The 14,965-nt window shown below is 51.1% G+C and overlaps 1 protein-coding gene across 4 annotated transcripts in view; it reads left to right on the top strand.

The window, feature by feature from the left end:
• PUSL1 (pseudouridine synthase like 1) overlaps positions 1 to 14,965 on the top strand; it is a 67,723-nt gene that overhangs the window by 44,266 nt on the left and 8,492 nt on the right. For all 4 annotated transcript variants that reach the window (XM_067567257.1, XM_067567258.1, XM_067567259.1 and 1 more), the window contains one exon: positions 14,102 to 14,156. In XM_067567257.1, coding sequence (XP_067423358.1) covers positions 14,102 to 14,156 — 55 coding nt within the window. The remainder of the gene's footprint in view (positions 1 to 14,101; positions 14,157 to 14,965) is intronic.

Here is a 14,965-nt window from a genome sequence, read left to right as displayed (position 1 = left end):
CCCCGTTCCCCCCTTCCGTCTTCGATTGCAGGGTAGCTCTTCATCATCCCAGGTAGCCGATCCCTTCCTCACAGTCCTGCGGGTTTGTGGCGGGTCTAAAGTGGTGGTGAGCCAACCTGAACACGGATGAATTTCTTGCAGCCACCGTTCCCCTTCCCCCCACCCCTTCTGCATAAGCACAAATGGTCCAAAGCTGCCCAGTATACACTTACCAGTCGTTTTGTGGGGGTTTGAGAAGAGCCCACACAGCAATAACAGTCCCTTGCGCACAAAGGTCAGCTGTTAGGATTAGCAAAGGTCAATTGTATCACTAGTGGCCTTAGGAAGGAATTGAGGGAGGGTCGGTGAATGAGGAGGTGGGGGCACTTAGGGACCTCCCAGTTTATTGGACAGTTTCCATTAGCTAGCAAAATGAATTCCAGCAGCACTCAGTCGCATGGATGAATACTGGCGGGTGCTCATTCATGAGATCACAGTGAGAGTCTGGAAATGTGTGCTGTTAAGTATGTACGCTCTCTGCACACGTAATGGACTGGAGAGTGTTTTGTCTCCAGCCGTGTCCCTTTTTAGAGTCTACCACTGAACTGTGAATTTTCAAAACCACTTTTTCCAGAAATGAATCAGATTTGATCCGTCATGGAACAGACATTTCCCAGTGTTGGTAGGATGGCGTTGAGTGTCCTTCGGATGTTTTAAAATCTTGTTTTCGATGACTCTCAGAAATCTCTAAACTTTTGGAAGCCGAAGAGTGATACTGACTTTCTAAGCTAATATTTTTGCCTTCATCTCATGGGCACTGGCTCGTTGTGCTTTAGAGCAGGGATGGACATGTTGGTTATTATCGGGTTGCTCTTGAGTGCTGTGCTGTGCATGCTGGTTTTTGTTTTTATGGCTGTAGGAAAGGAACAACCAGGCTGGTTTGTTATGGTAGGGTTGCTTCTGAGAGTTGGGCTGCATACATCGGTGGTTTGTTGTAGCATTGGATGTGAACGCTGGGTCTTCTGCCTTTTGGGGTGAGGGAATAGTGCAAAGTCACCAAGTATTCAAAGACAAGCAGAAAGAATTAAATGGGGTTTGCAAGCCTAAGTGAAATGCTGGGAGACTAGTAGTGGTATGATCCCCTTCAAGGAACATTGGTGATCATTCCAGTTGTTTTTAGAATCCTACTGATCTCCAGGTTGCTAATAGCAGCGGCTGTTTCTATACAAGCAGCAGCATGATGTGACACGGGAGAGGAATGCCTGCTTAAATAATGTCTGAACCAGAATCTCCATCTGGCCGTTTCCCCTGACTCTCGCCCCTGCAGGGGAACGCCTCTCTGTCTGCTGCTACGTGCCTTCCTGACTGTTGCAGACGGGTTCCCTGTGCGCGTCAGTTTCCTGATGTGCTCGCTCTGGCCTTTCCAGCGGCATTGGACGTTGCGGTGTGGATTGCTGAGTGATTAAAAGCATTCAGCAAAGTCTGTGGTGACCGCATGACTTTCCCCAGTCAGCTCCCATGAAATTGCATTGTGGGTTTGCTCTGGGTATTAGGAGAAGGGTTTTTTTTTTTTTTTTCCTGTTTCCAACAGGGAGCATTCCCAGAGTCAGCACTTTCTCAGCAGGCAGTTGAATTGCCCCTTGTTTTAGACCATGTATCTCATGTCGTAGTCATTGCTCTGTTAGTGGGCCATTGGGCATACGTATATAAGAACCTACACCTAAGGCATCCAAAAGCTCCTAAGGCACTTTACAAGTTCAGGAACCACATATATGAACTAGGCTGGGATTGCTTAAAGGCAACCTCCTCTGGGGTGGAACGTGACAGCTGTTTAGCAGTTCACAGCAACGTTCCACATTAATTTAGGAATGGAAGTGGTGCAGAACGTGCTCTCTAGCTGAAATTACAGAAGAGTTTAGATAGCAGCAATGCAGGGACTGTTATGTTTTGACCAGGATACTGAGATTAAAAGTGCTTACCAAAAATTAAAAAAAAAAAGACTTCCGTTTCACATCTTCTCTGAAAGATTGCTTCTCCTGCCACCCAGCAGCCTTCTAACAGCAGTCTGGGGCACTGGTTCATTGCTGACTCCTTAGAGGAAAAGTGTCAGCTACTGAATGGGCAGCAACACCACTCTCTGGGTTTTCTGTAGAGGTCTCCCATCCAAGTATGTATTAGGCCCCACCAGGCTTTGCTTGTGAGATCTGATGGGATCTCAGCGCAAGGCGAGATGGCTGCGGAACGTACGTGGGGGTGTGCGCGCTGAGTGAGGATGGGTCTGCCGCTCCTGTGCCCGACACTCCTTTTGGGGAAGCTGATCCTTCATCACTAACGATTGTCACGTGGAAGTTTCTCATTTGAGGCCCAGACCCACACCGCGGACTGTTGTGCCCTCATAGCGAGCTGGGCTGGTTCAATTGGCAGTTGGCTGTCGGCCACTGGCTGTGGCTAGACTGTTGACAGCAGCTATTCTAATGCAGAGTGGTATCACTCTGCACTCAGGCCAGCTGGGTTTTCAGAGATGAGCGAGGGGTGCTGGGAGATTTGTACCCGGAGTTCTGAATTCCCATCTCCCCAACGGCACTGGCGCTCACCTCCTCTGTGACCGACGAGTGAGGAATCAGGTAGCTGTGAAAGGCCCTTTTATTCTTGTTGGATTCTGGAGGGAAATCATCAATGAACCCCGGATGCTGGACCGGGCTCCCTGCATCAGTTAATAACCACATCCGGTCAGTGGTGCTTGATGCAGATGATCACCATGTGTATGAAGAACATAACAGCTACTCTACAAGCTGCAGTGGATCTTCTGCTGCAGGTGCACAGCGCCTCGCTCTGCAAAATACGTAGGGCCCACCCTAGCACACGCGGGAAGATTGGCCTCTCCTCTTGCATGACATTCAACTGCCTGCCTGCAAATCCCCATTTTAACTGCTGACCAAAACAGGCCCTCAACTGGTTTACATTCCAGATTTTTTGCAGGGCAGCTGCTTTCCTTAATCTGCATATGTGGCGTGCGTCTGTCTGCATTTGGGCTTTGTGGATATCAGCCCTGAACTCGGGCCACAAAGTTCTCATCCAAGTTTCCCCAAAATTGGGCTGGAGTCAGACTGGGGGGGGTTTGGTTCACGTTTGTCTCTGGATTGACACATGGAATCCAGATGTTCCTGATGTTGCATTAATGGGAGTGGAGGGGGGCAGTTGTTCTAGAAACAGCGAGGGTGCAGAGTGTTTGGAACGCTGCTCGTCAGCTGTTGCTTGGGGCCAGATGCAGCCAGCCCTGGGCAAAATCCCAGTGGAGTCTGGGCAAGGGCGTTGGGTTGCCAGGTAGGGAGAGGTGGCAAAAGCTCAGGAGAAAAGGTTCAGTTGAAATGAGAGACGTAAGCTTCCCTTCCTGGAGAAGGGCTGGCGCCTCACCCCATAATCCCTGCACACACTGCAAAGAGGATGCCCGCCTGGAGCGGGTGCTGCAGGGTGGGGGCTGCTCTGAACCAGAACGGGTGGCCATCCTGCATGTTGAGGCGTTGCGTCCCAGAGCACTTGCAACTCCAAACCCAGTTACAGTCGCACCAATGGCCTCCCGTCTACGCTCCAGATGTTGCCATGCTTACGACCCTGCATTGCAACGGTCATGGGCCAAACACGCTGTCCCGTGCAAACCCCCTGCTGTTGATGTGGCTGTAGCACAGGTCCGTCACGTAGTTACAACACACCGGGGTCCTGGCAAGCAGCAGAACCGAATCCTGTTAGAGCCCAGACGCCCGGCTCTGGAAGCTCCTGCCTCGGCTGCAGTGCCTCCTGGATCCGGGGAAGACAGTTACACTGTGCCCAATTCACTGCCAGAATCTCTTACTCCCCTTCACCTCATACACGGGTTGCTTTTGTTCCCGTGAATCGTGCTAATTTTCCACCCCTTTGTTGTTGCAGTCCAAGATCTATAGTGACGCCACAAACCACTCAGTGCTGTAGCTTTGCCAGAGGCTCAGAGAGATCCTGAGAGCTTCACAAGTCCTGCTTTCTCTGGGGGCTGGGGGAGAGACAAAGCATGCAAGGACTTAATGCTCCGAGGCTCCAGTTAGTAATTCATCCCGCAGCCTAGTCAGATAATGTCTAGCAAAGTTGATTAGAAATCACACCCCTAAAAAAATCCTTTTACTGATGAACGCTGGGTGGGGATAGAGACAGAGGAAAGGCGGCGGGGTGGGGCGGAGGCAGATTTATAGTGAGCTGCAGCTTAGAGGAAAGCAAGGGAGCCTTATCTGCAAATGCCCCAGGGAGGCCTGTAGCGGAGGGTGGGTTCTGGGGGTAGAGATTTGTTTTGTCTGCTTGCAATGCTGCCGGCCCTGGTTCCCCCCCCCCCCCCCCCCGGCAATCCAATCTGGCTGGTTTTGAATTCCCTCCTCCGAGCCAAGCACGAAACCCCCTCGCTCCTCGCCGCGGACCCGGTCATGTAATATCCCCGCCAAAATCCTGCTCTTCTGCCTTTTCCCAGGACTTGAAATTCAAACCAGAGGCAGGGCACTTTCCCCTGCTTCCAGTGCCCTGTGTGTCTGTGGTTATTAATAAGCCGTGCTGCGGGGTGAGGAGCGCATCTGAATGCTGCCTGTTGGCGGCACCTTGATGATCTTCTCTTCCTGAGAAGAAGCTCATGGGGTGAGTGGAGGGATCCACAGAGTGAGTCCCCAGAGCCGGCACTTGATCCGGTTAATAACGACGTGCCCCCACGCCAGCAGACGATGACTGAGTCTGGATTCTACCATCCCAGCCCCCCTTGAAGAGAGCCTAACTTGGCAAGTCGCCCATGGATAAGTTAGGGTGTCTGGTGCTTAATTAGTTCTTCAAAGTTCCCTCTCTCTCTTCAAAGTACCAACCCCGCCCTGCCACAGTGGCCTGGAGATGACGTGATGAGTGAGACCTTGTGCCAGCGAGGGGTACCCGGAGATCAGCCTTGCCGCTGCCCAGCTACTCATTGGGAGCAGAGGAGAAAAGAAATAAACCATAGTGTGTTTGAGCCTTGGGAAAGGTCCCTTTGGATTTGTGCGGTTGCTCCTTCTGTGATGGTAACACACAGATCCCTGCTGTGCTAGGCGCTGTACAAACATAGTGAGACAATCCCTGCCCTGAATTGTTTGCAGTCGAAGGCCCTGATTCAAAAAAGCCCTTACGCACGTGTTTAAATTCCATCAGTGTCAATGGTATATTAAAAAGGGGCTTAAATTCTCTCCTGAGTCAGGGCCAGATTGGGCCAGACAGACAAGGGGAGGGCTATCACCCCATTATACAGCTAGGGAGCTGGGGCATAGAGAGATTAAATGACTCGCTCAAGGTCACATAGGGAGCCCATGGCAGAGCTGGGTATTAAACCCAGATCACCTAACTGGGTCTCAAAACATAACTGTAAACGGGGAATTGTCATCAAGCGGGGTCTGTTTCCAGTGGAACCTACAGAGATCAGGTCTTGGCCCTTCGCTATTTAACATTTTTATCAGTGACCTGGAGGAAAACATAGATCATTACAGATAACATTTGCAGATGACACAAAAATGGGGGGAGTGGTAAATAATGAAGAGGCCAAATCGCTGATGCAGAGCGATCTAGATTGTTCGGTAAACTGGGTGCAAGTGAAGAATGTGCGTTTCAATACTGCTAAATGTAAATGTGGACAACCGGGAGCAAAGAACATAGGCCATATGTAGAGACTGGGGGATTCTATCCTGGGAAGCAGTGACTTTGAAAAAGATTTGGAGGTCGTGGTGGATAAGCAGCTGAACATGAGCTGTCCCAGTGTGATGCTGGGAACAAAAGAGCTGATGCGATGCTGGGATGCATGAACAGGGGAATCTCAAGTAGGAGCAGAGAGGTTATTTTACTTCTGTATTTGGCAATGGTGCGCCCGCTGCTGGAATACTGTGTCCAGCTCTGGTCTCACAATTCAGGAAGGATGTTGATAAATTGGAGAAGGTTCAGAGAAGAGCCGCAAGAATGATTAAAGGATTAGAAAACATGCCTCAAGGAGCTCAATCTATTTAGTTTAACAAAGAGAAGGTTAAGGGGTGACTTCATTATAGTCTGTAGGTACCTACATGGTGAACAAATACTTAATAATGGGCTCTTCAGTCTAGCAGAGAGAGTCTAACCCAATCCAATGGCTGAAAGTCGAAGCTAGACCAATTCAGACCTGAAATAAAGCATAATTTTAATGGTGAGAATAATTAACTACTGGCACAGTTTACCAAAGGTTCTGACAGATTCTACATCACTGACGTTTTAAAATCAAGATGGAATGTTTTGCCAAATGATCTGCTCTAGGAATTGTTTTGGGGACATCCTCTGGCCAGTGTGATGCAGGAGGTCAGACCAGATGATTGCAAGGTTCCCTTCTGGCCATAGAATCTGTGAAAAACCTGAGTCCCTCTTCAGTGCATTAACCACAAGCTCATCCTTCCTCCCACCCCACGCCCTTCCTTCAACAGGACTCGTTCCCCCAGCCCCGGGCTAGGCTGTGCATTTCCTGCACGTTAGCTGCCTCGCCAGCTCAGTGGCGGCTTGCACTGAACACGTCTTGTCAGTCCCCCGGTGCTTTTGCCTGGGCTTCCTTTCCGCCTGCTGTGTTCTTTCTATTTTTAGCCTCTGTTGAGATCTGATCCACAGCAGCGTCGGACCATGCATCAGTCCATGCTCGTTAGCCCGGTTGAGCGTGCACAGCCTGGAGCGCTGACATTAAGAGCCCCATCCGCCCCATGTGTAGGGCTGTCCCTGGCATATTCACGCTCTGCCTTGCTAACGACAGCACCGCCTGAGCATGTGACATGTGCGTGGAGCCCAGCTTCTCCTGCTGGGACGTCAGGATGGAGCAACCCATCAGCGGAGGCAGTCAGGACTCCTGGGTTCATCCTGCCTACTGCTGACTTACTGGAGCTCCAGTGCTGGCTTTGAGAGTGTGGATGTCACCCCCTAGTGGCTGAGCCCAGTATAACATACCCATTAGGATGAGCTGAGGGAATTCTCCTGTAGCTCAACTGGCAGAAGCATGTGAGTCTGGAGTGTAAGGACCAGGGTTCTAGACTTCAGCTCTCTTTTGGGGGAGAAGGGAAAGACGTAGATTTAAATCTGGTCTGCTGAGGGCTCCTTAAATTCATTCTCTTGGTGATATAACTCCCAGATACTTGTGTTTGAAATGTGGCTGAAGGTACTTCAGTCTCGCAGTGGGCAGCCTGGCTCTGCTTCAGGTTTACGCTGGCAAATGTTATTTAGTTAATGACTCCAATTCATTGGGTAACAAGATTCTTCATTTGCAATTTCCTGCGGCACTTTTTTTTTTTTTTAACGGCCCTTTGCATTAGGTATTGAGAAACATAAATGAAATATAAACGTAAATTAGCCTGCCTGGTAGTTGTTAAAGCCAGTTCTTGTTTGGAAAGGAGTCTTATCTGTGAGTCAGAGCAGGGGACTGGGAGCTAGGACCTCTGGTTTCCTGACTCTGGAGAAGCCTTTCAGTGCCTCAGTTTCCCCATCTGTAAAATGAGGTTTTTCCTGTACAATAACTCCTGTTATGTGAAGATCCTAAAGTTGCTATGTCAAGTATTATTCCCTGCCCTTTCTTCTCTCCCGCAAGTCACGTTGTTAACTCCTTACATGCTGAATGGGACAGGCAGAGCCTTTGTGCAGGACGGTTTCTGAAAGGAGGGCTGGGAAGAAGCCCCTGTTGGAGGCTGCAGGGGTCAGAGTCTGGCTGTAATTTCCACCTTGCTTCACTAGAGCTCCCCGGGCAGCAGATGTCTGACTGCCCACGGAGCAGGGGAGCTGCCGTAGTGACGGGCTGTGTGAAAAGCTGGACAAATGTTCTAAGTCATCGCAGACCAATGAAGGACTTTGGGGAACAGGTCGGTCCTGTCTCTGAGCCAATGCTGCAGTGTCACTGACACAGGAGTTGTACGAGTGACTGGTCCAGCTGAGAATACACATCCAGCACAAGGTCTGGGGTCCCTCTGCTGAGAGAGACCCTAGCGCGTGCTGCTGTCATTGCTCCTCCGCTGGGGAGAGAGATACTCGTCTGACCTGGGCCTTGCTAACCTACTTATCCCGGTACTGCCTTGGAGCCAGACCCATACCCGATCCACGGACCCACTTCATCGGGATAGTGTTTCGCTGGGGGCCGATGAGGCAGAATCGCCAGCCTGCTGTGGTAGGCAGGAGCTTTCTGACCCTGCTGGGGGTGGCAGCTTTCCCCATCATTTTTATGCCAGTCAGCGACCAGGGCTGGATGCCCCTGAGCAGAAGAGAGAATGCGTCGGAGGCAGCGTTTCCTGACGGGACAGGAAGAGACAGATGGGATTTCTTAGCGTGAAGGCTGAAATTAACGTGACTCGAATCTCATGCTGCTGCTGTTTCGTGTTACCTGCTGTCCCTTCCTTCTCCCCAGCCTGTTCAAACGGTATCCTCCCTTTCTCCACTTTCCCTTCCCTGCCCCCTTCCTTGAATCCTTCCACTTGCTACAGTTGGTTGAAATGTTGACCAGGTTTTTCATCAAAAATTTGAATTCCGGTGGGGTGAGGAGGGACAAAAATGTCCCATTTCCCCTCCGGCTCTAGCACTCCCTTCCTGTCTCCTCCTGCATCCAGTGCAAACTCCCCAGTCCCACGAGGGTCTGTGGGATTGTACCTGCAATTACCCAGGGATGTAGGAATTGCCAGGCTGGAGCAGAGCAGTCTGTCTTGTCCCGTATCCTGGCTCGGTGGACAGAACCAGCTGCTTCTGAAGAAGATGGAGGAAGCCCCCATCAACTAGTGGACAATTAGAGAATAATCCATGTGACCCTAGCTGTCTAGTGGTTGCCAGGACGCAGGTGGGCTAATAACCCATCGAAGGTGAATAGCAGCGAAGCTGTGTGGCACATGGAATGTAAGGCCGTGTTCAGTGGATCTCCAGCATTTTCATACATTTCCTAAAGGTGACCTGCAGAGAGTGGGAGAAGTGGGCTTGTGCTCTCTTTATTTTTGCTGCTTCCTGATGAATGAGAGAGGCTTTTTGAAGGGGGAAAAAAGACCCTGGTGTGTGTGTGTGTGTGTGTGTGTGTGTGTGTGTGTTAGCTCATGAATTCAAGTCTTTTCCACTCTGTTTCCCTGGAAGACTCTTTGGATGACTGGGGAACTAGTTGCAGACGCCAAGCAATTGAAAACGGATTAAATGGAATGCGAGGGGGACTTTGATGTTCAGAACTCTGTTGTTTCAGCTAACAACTAATTAATTCAAACACCCGCAACACAGTTGGGGGAAAAGCTCTCTTTGTTAAAGATGCAAACCCCAAGCTAATGGTATTCAGCCAGTCACTGAACTAAGCCATGTTTGTCTGTAGCACTTGTTAGAGCTGCCAATGATGTGGAAAGTTGGCGATGCTAATACTCTACAATTTGGCTTTCTTCATGGGGAGTTACATATGTTTAATAAGCTTGTTTGAAATAAACAGATCTCTCAGGCCAGACAACGTGCAGACAGTCTCCCGGTCGGCTGCCAGTTGGGAGGCTGCATCCCCTGCTGTTTTGACAGGTAGAAATCCTTTTTCGACATTTGGCTGCAAATGCATTTCGTGGTTCAGCAGTTGACCGTGGTTCAGAAGCTGCAGGAGAACGTTAATTTTTGCATCCAGGCTTGTGCAACTGAGCAGTCCTGGAGGGGAGTGCAGAATAGCAGGGAGCACTGGCTCCGTCTATCCCAAGACATGCAGCAGAACCTCCTGGAACAATCACTGTGTGTTTAGTTTGTTAAGGAGGATGATAAAGGAGCTTCCTCAAACACAACTTCTAGGAACTTCCAGGCTGGGCTGATGCTCTGTCTAGTCCAGTTGCCTGTCTCCGGCCATGGTCGGTACCAGTCACATCAAATATACAGACCTTGCAATGGGCAGGTCTGGTCTCACCTGCTACCAAGGAAAGTCTGCTCCTAACCTACAATAGTGAGAGCGTGGCTTACGCCGCACAGCAGCAGGATTTATCCAAGCTCTCATTGTGCGTCTCAGTGATTGCAGCATCCTTTTCTCTGGCCTTGACAAATGTAGTCTTGTCCTGCTCAGATCCATTCAGAACGCTGCTGCAAAGATTGTTTTTCTAGCCTGCCGTTCCCTGTCACTCCCCATTAGCCTCCTTCAAAACCCTCCTTCAGACTTTCCTTTTCGTGATGCCTACAAAAAACTGGGCCGTGGCTAGGCTGCTGGTGTGCTGAGACCGCTATCTATCAGGCTGACCAACACTGTCCCATGGTTTTCTCGTACTCACCCGTTAATCTGTATTCCCCTGTTGTCTCTTGTTTTATGGGTATGATCCGTGGGAGAGGGACTGTCTTTTTTTTGTTCTGTGTTCGTACAGAGCCTAGCAAACTGGGGTCCTGGTCCATGATGTTGCAATGCTGCTACTAATAATAATTAGAATTCCAAAACTCTTGTTTGCTGTGGGTTTTTTTTGGTATGTTCTATTCTAACTCTGGCTAGTTTTGTTAGTCCTAGCAACCCCCTAATCCCCTTTTAATCCTGTTTAACTTCTTGGCCTCGCTGCTATCTTGTGGCAATGAGTTCCACCGGCTAATTATGCATCATGTAGAAAAAAAGCTTTCCTTTGATCAGGTTTGCATTTGTCGCCTTTCAGGTTCGTTGACTGTCCCCTTGTCCTTGTACCGTGACTCAGGGGTAGGACTCCCTATCCCATTCATTATTTTGCAGGCTTGTGTCAGGTCCCCTCCCACCTGACCTAACGCATTACAGCACTACTTTGTGGCTAGCTGCAGAGCAAGCCGCAGTCATTGAGCTGCCACCCTCATTTCCCATCTCGGGCACTGTTCAGGTGACAACTTTTGGCCAAGGTCAAGTGACTGATCCGAAAGGAAAGGAAGCCGCACTGGTCTGCAGTGGAAAAATCAGCCGCTGGCAGCTGAGTTGACTTTGGTGGTGTCATTATTAACCATTGACTCCAACCCTCACTCCCCATTGCTTACAGAGACCTAGAGGAAAATTGCGCATAAAGGGCTGCAGCGGCTGCTGTTTAATAACAGGGCTTCAATTAAGGCCCATTTTGCATCTTCCGGAGAAGAGCACATTTTGTGCATCCTCTTGGGAGATGTCTGCTTGGGTTAGATCAGAGAGATGATCCTCACGACTCCCCTTCCCCCCACCTGAACAGAAGCTGCATAATTGCAGCAAACGCTAAAAGCAACCTTAACGGCCGTGGGAAAAGAGGCCGGTTTTGTGTGAATTTAGTGCTTCTGAAAGTAGCAGACAGATTGGCTTGGGAGGGGGTTGGCAGCCCGGGGTAGCTCAAATCAGTGCTGGCCTGCAGCACCCCCCCCCCTGCTCTTCCGGACATCCGGTCTGCACTTGGCTTGCCCCCGTTTAGACTGTCAGCTCATCGGGGCAGTGCCTGCCTTGGTAGCTGAGTCCTGCAAGGCATCGGTGGTATTTGCTTGGTTAAAGCACAGCTGAGCCGCGTGCGAGGCTGGTGATGCTCGAGGAGGGAGCTGGCAAGCTGGGCCGTGCAGCTGTTGACCATTTAATTGGAAATGGCTTGAGGAGGTCGCTGGCCTTTTAAATGAATCAGCAGGGATCAGCCACCAGGTGCAAATAAAAAGTGTTGATTTCCCCTGTCCTTAGGGAGCCTCCTAGCCCATGGGCGGCACCTGTGCAGAGCACCTCCGAGCCAGGCTGAGGCATGTCATCCCCATGGAGCATCCCAGAACACCCCAGCCCTGTTGGCTGAGGCACAGCATCCACCCTGAGCCGTCCCAGCCCAGGTGTGACCATCACGTGCGTGCTCGTGAAATGGACCAGGTCTCCTCCACAGCTGGACCGCGCTGTAAATGCTCCGCCCCGCCAAGAGTGCCTGGTCATCGCCTCCCCTCTGGGTCAGACCTGCTTTGCCCTTGGGCATTTTAAGGTTGTGCTGCTGAGCGAGGGGCTGATTTCGGGCAGTCGGGAGACCGGGGCACAGCTGAATGGGCGGGAAAAGAATCTCCCGAAAGAACCCCCAGCACAGCCTCTGCGTCCTTGAAAGCCAAATAAAACCAGCCGCCCCTCCGGCTCTCCCAGGCTGGTAAGAAACGGTGGTGAGCACTGACGCAGGGGAGGCTGCTGCCCTGGGGTGGGGTCAGAGGAACGGGGATTCCAGTCCCATTGCAGTGACTGAGGGGCTACAGCCCCGGCTGTGGACAGGGAGATGCAATTTGCACCAGCCTTGCTTACCCCGTCTTTAAGCAGTGACCGCTTCTCAGCGGCAAAGTAGCCGTGCTGGGCCAGCTGTGCTGTGGCTGAAATCCCCGGTGGAGGCACGGCCCCAGGAACCTCCGCTGTGCTGGCAGCAGCTCACTGTTGAATAATAACAATAATCGATAGTAGGATCCCTTGAATCTGCAGCCTTTGGCTCCTGGGGGCTCAGGGAAATGTGATTTCCCTGGGCTGCAGCACTGTCCCCATATGTGCTGGTTACATGCCAGCTCTGGGGGAGCCAAGAGCGGAGGGGCAGGGTGGGTGCCCCAGGTCAGGATTGTGGTGCATGGACTCGTTCTGTTCGGGGCTAAAGCTGCAGTTACAGTGTTTCTAACAGACTGAGAATCTGTGGGGTGGTTTAATGCCTCCAAACCCAAAAGGAATTAAGGGGGAAAAAAAAAATCTTTCCTGATGGGGGAGGTTGTTGATTGCACTAATATTGTGATCTGAACCCCTCTTTTCCCCCACCGACCCCAGCCCAGTGAGGGCTCTGGGCACCTTCCGCTCTGTAACCAGAAATCCTGTGGGCCAGTCGGGGGAGTGACCCCCGGGCCCGTCCAGGAAGCCCCGAAACAGGGCCGGTGCGTTTGATTCTCTCTGCTCCTTCCAAAGACGTAAGAAGATTTGGAGCTGAATTGTTCCTCCTTAATCTCCTCTCCTCTCCTGGAGCTTGTTTAAGTGATAACTCTTTTTTGTTCCCACTCACTTTTGTTTAAACTGATTATTTTTTAGGTCACAGAGAGATTTAGGGAGAGGCGGAGGCTCAGTGCTGCTCGGGGGTGGTGATGGCACAGAAACAACTTGTCTTCATGTGCTGGAGTTTTGGTGCCAGTGAGCGTGAGGGGAAAAAGTCGTGGTGCCCGAGTGAATCACGGGGCAGCCAGGGACCAAACCTTCCCCATCGGCTCCGCCGATGCCCCGGAATCCTGACTAGTGGCACCCCTGCCATGCCCATCCTCACTCCCCCAGTAGCTGTCCTGATTTCCCCCAATCCCAACCCACGGCACCTTTACCATTCCGTGACTCTGCTGCTGTCCCTCCGTCCTGACCCGCCGCACCCCCTGCCATCCCTCCGCTCCGCAGCCACCCCCTTGTCCAATCTATCACCGGGCCCCTCCTGGGCAGAGGGATCCTGCCAGGGGGTTGTGTTGAACATGTGGTGCTTAAGAGATGCAGGCAGGTGCCGAGGGCATGAGGGGAAGGACCATCCTGGCATCTTCCCATTCCCACCTGCATAGGGCCAGCCAGTGTGTGACTGGCAGAGCTGTGCATGTATTGGGTAGAGAACAGACCCTTGGGTCTGCTGTGTACAGACTGGACTTGGTGCTACTGTTTGCCCTGCTTCCTGGAAGCTCCCTGCAAGAAGCGAGCTGGGATGGCGAGGGAGAGAATTGCCTTGGTAACATGCAACAGGTGCCCCATGCAGCTCTGAGATGCCCAGTCAGCCCTGGCACCATCTGTCTTAGAAGCAGCGTTTCGGCTTCCCCCATAAATCTGCTCTGCCGGTTCCTTGACAAAGGTTTCAGTGTTTCCTTTATGTCGGTTAATGCTTTCTCTCCTACTCCAGGACTGTGAAATTTGCCAGTTTAGCTGTATGTGGCCTGTGAAATTGCCTGTCCCTCACAGACGTTTGTAGCGAGTGGGGAGGACTGGGGCATGCTCTGTGCAATTCGCTCGCTGCATAACTGTTTGCAAGTTCAGCTTAGTTCCCACTGTAGAATGTGGGCTGCTGAGAGAAGCTATCACTGTTCAGCTTCACATTGAGTCTCCCGCCTACCTGTAATTCACCAGTGATTTATGGTCCCTTTTGGGGTTAGGGGGGTGAGAGGCTGGTTTGAGATAACAATTTTAAAAACTGATCTTTGTTTCTTTTTCTAGTGGCCTGCGGTTCTGGGAGCTAGAATTCAAGAGCAGATCATTTCTCTACAAGCAGGTACTGTGTAGCGTCGTAATTGTGATATAGGTGTATCCGCCTTCAGCCTCTCGTTCAAGGATCTCAAAGCACTTGACAAGCACTAAGCAAACCTCACTACATCCTTGCGAGGCATCGTCCCTATTTTACAGATGGGGAAACTGAGGCAAAGAGGCAAAGTGACTGTTCTGGCCGAACAACGAACCTGTAGCAGAGTTGGGAGTACAACCCAGATGTTCTTATTTCAGTGTTTGGGCCAGGAGAACCAGAACCTCTAAGTTTGCTCCTAAAATGACTGGAGGTTCAAGGTCATGTGGGTGGGGGTTCTAATTGTCTCCGATCTACCTTGTCTTACCCCTGCAGTTTGCCTGGTTAAAGCCATGCAGTCTCACTCTGAATTGTGGCACTGAGTCCTGTGAGTGGAGTTTTCAGTTGGTTTTGGATCATGAAATATTACTTAGAACTGTAGAAAGGAGAGATGGAAAAACTCCATTAAGCCATGTAGTTCCTCTCCCAGGGAGATTGTTCCCTACCGCAGGATTGTTCCCTGCTCTGGCATGTTCTTTAGCTTTGTCCTGTCTGCTTTGACTCAGGAGTAGGGTTTTCACCACATCCCCCCCCCGGGCGAGACTGCTCCGCAGTTCAATGGCTCTCATTGTTAGGAAAGAGTTGGCAATTCTTGGTCTGTGGGTCTCAGCGATGGTCAGGTTCTGGCAGCAGGGAACTGCAGAGAGAGGGATGGTCGGTCTTTTTTGTGGGAACAATAAGCAGCTCTTTTGGATTCCATTACGGCAAACTAGCTTTGTTTTCATCGTGGGCCGAGCAGCTTC

This window comes from Emydura macquarii, unplaced genomic scaffold, assembly GCF_026122565.2.
Source record: "Emydura macquarii macquarii isolate MOO-44397 ecotype Brisbane River unplaced genomic scaffold, CSIRO-AGI_Emac_v2 contig_2768, whole genome shotgun sequence".
Classification (NCBI taxonomy): Eukaryota; Metazoa; Chordata; order Testudines; family Chelidae; genus Emydura; species Emydura macquarii.
Note: the sequence above shows the minus strand (reverse complement) of the source record. Positions and strands in the feature narration are given on the sequence as shown.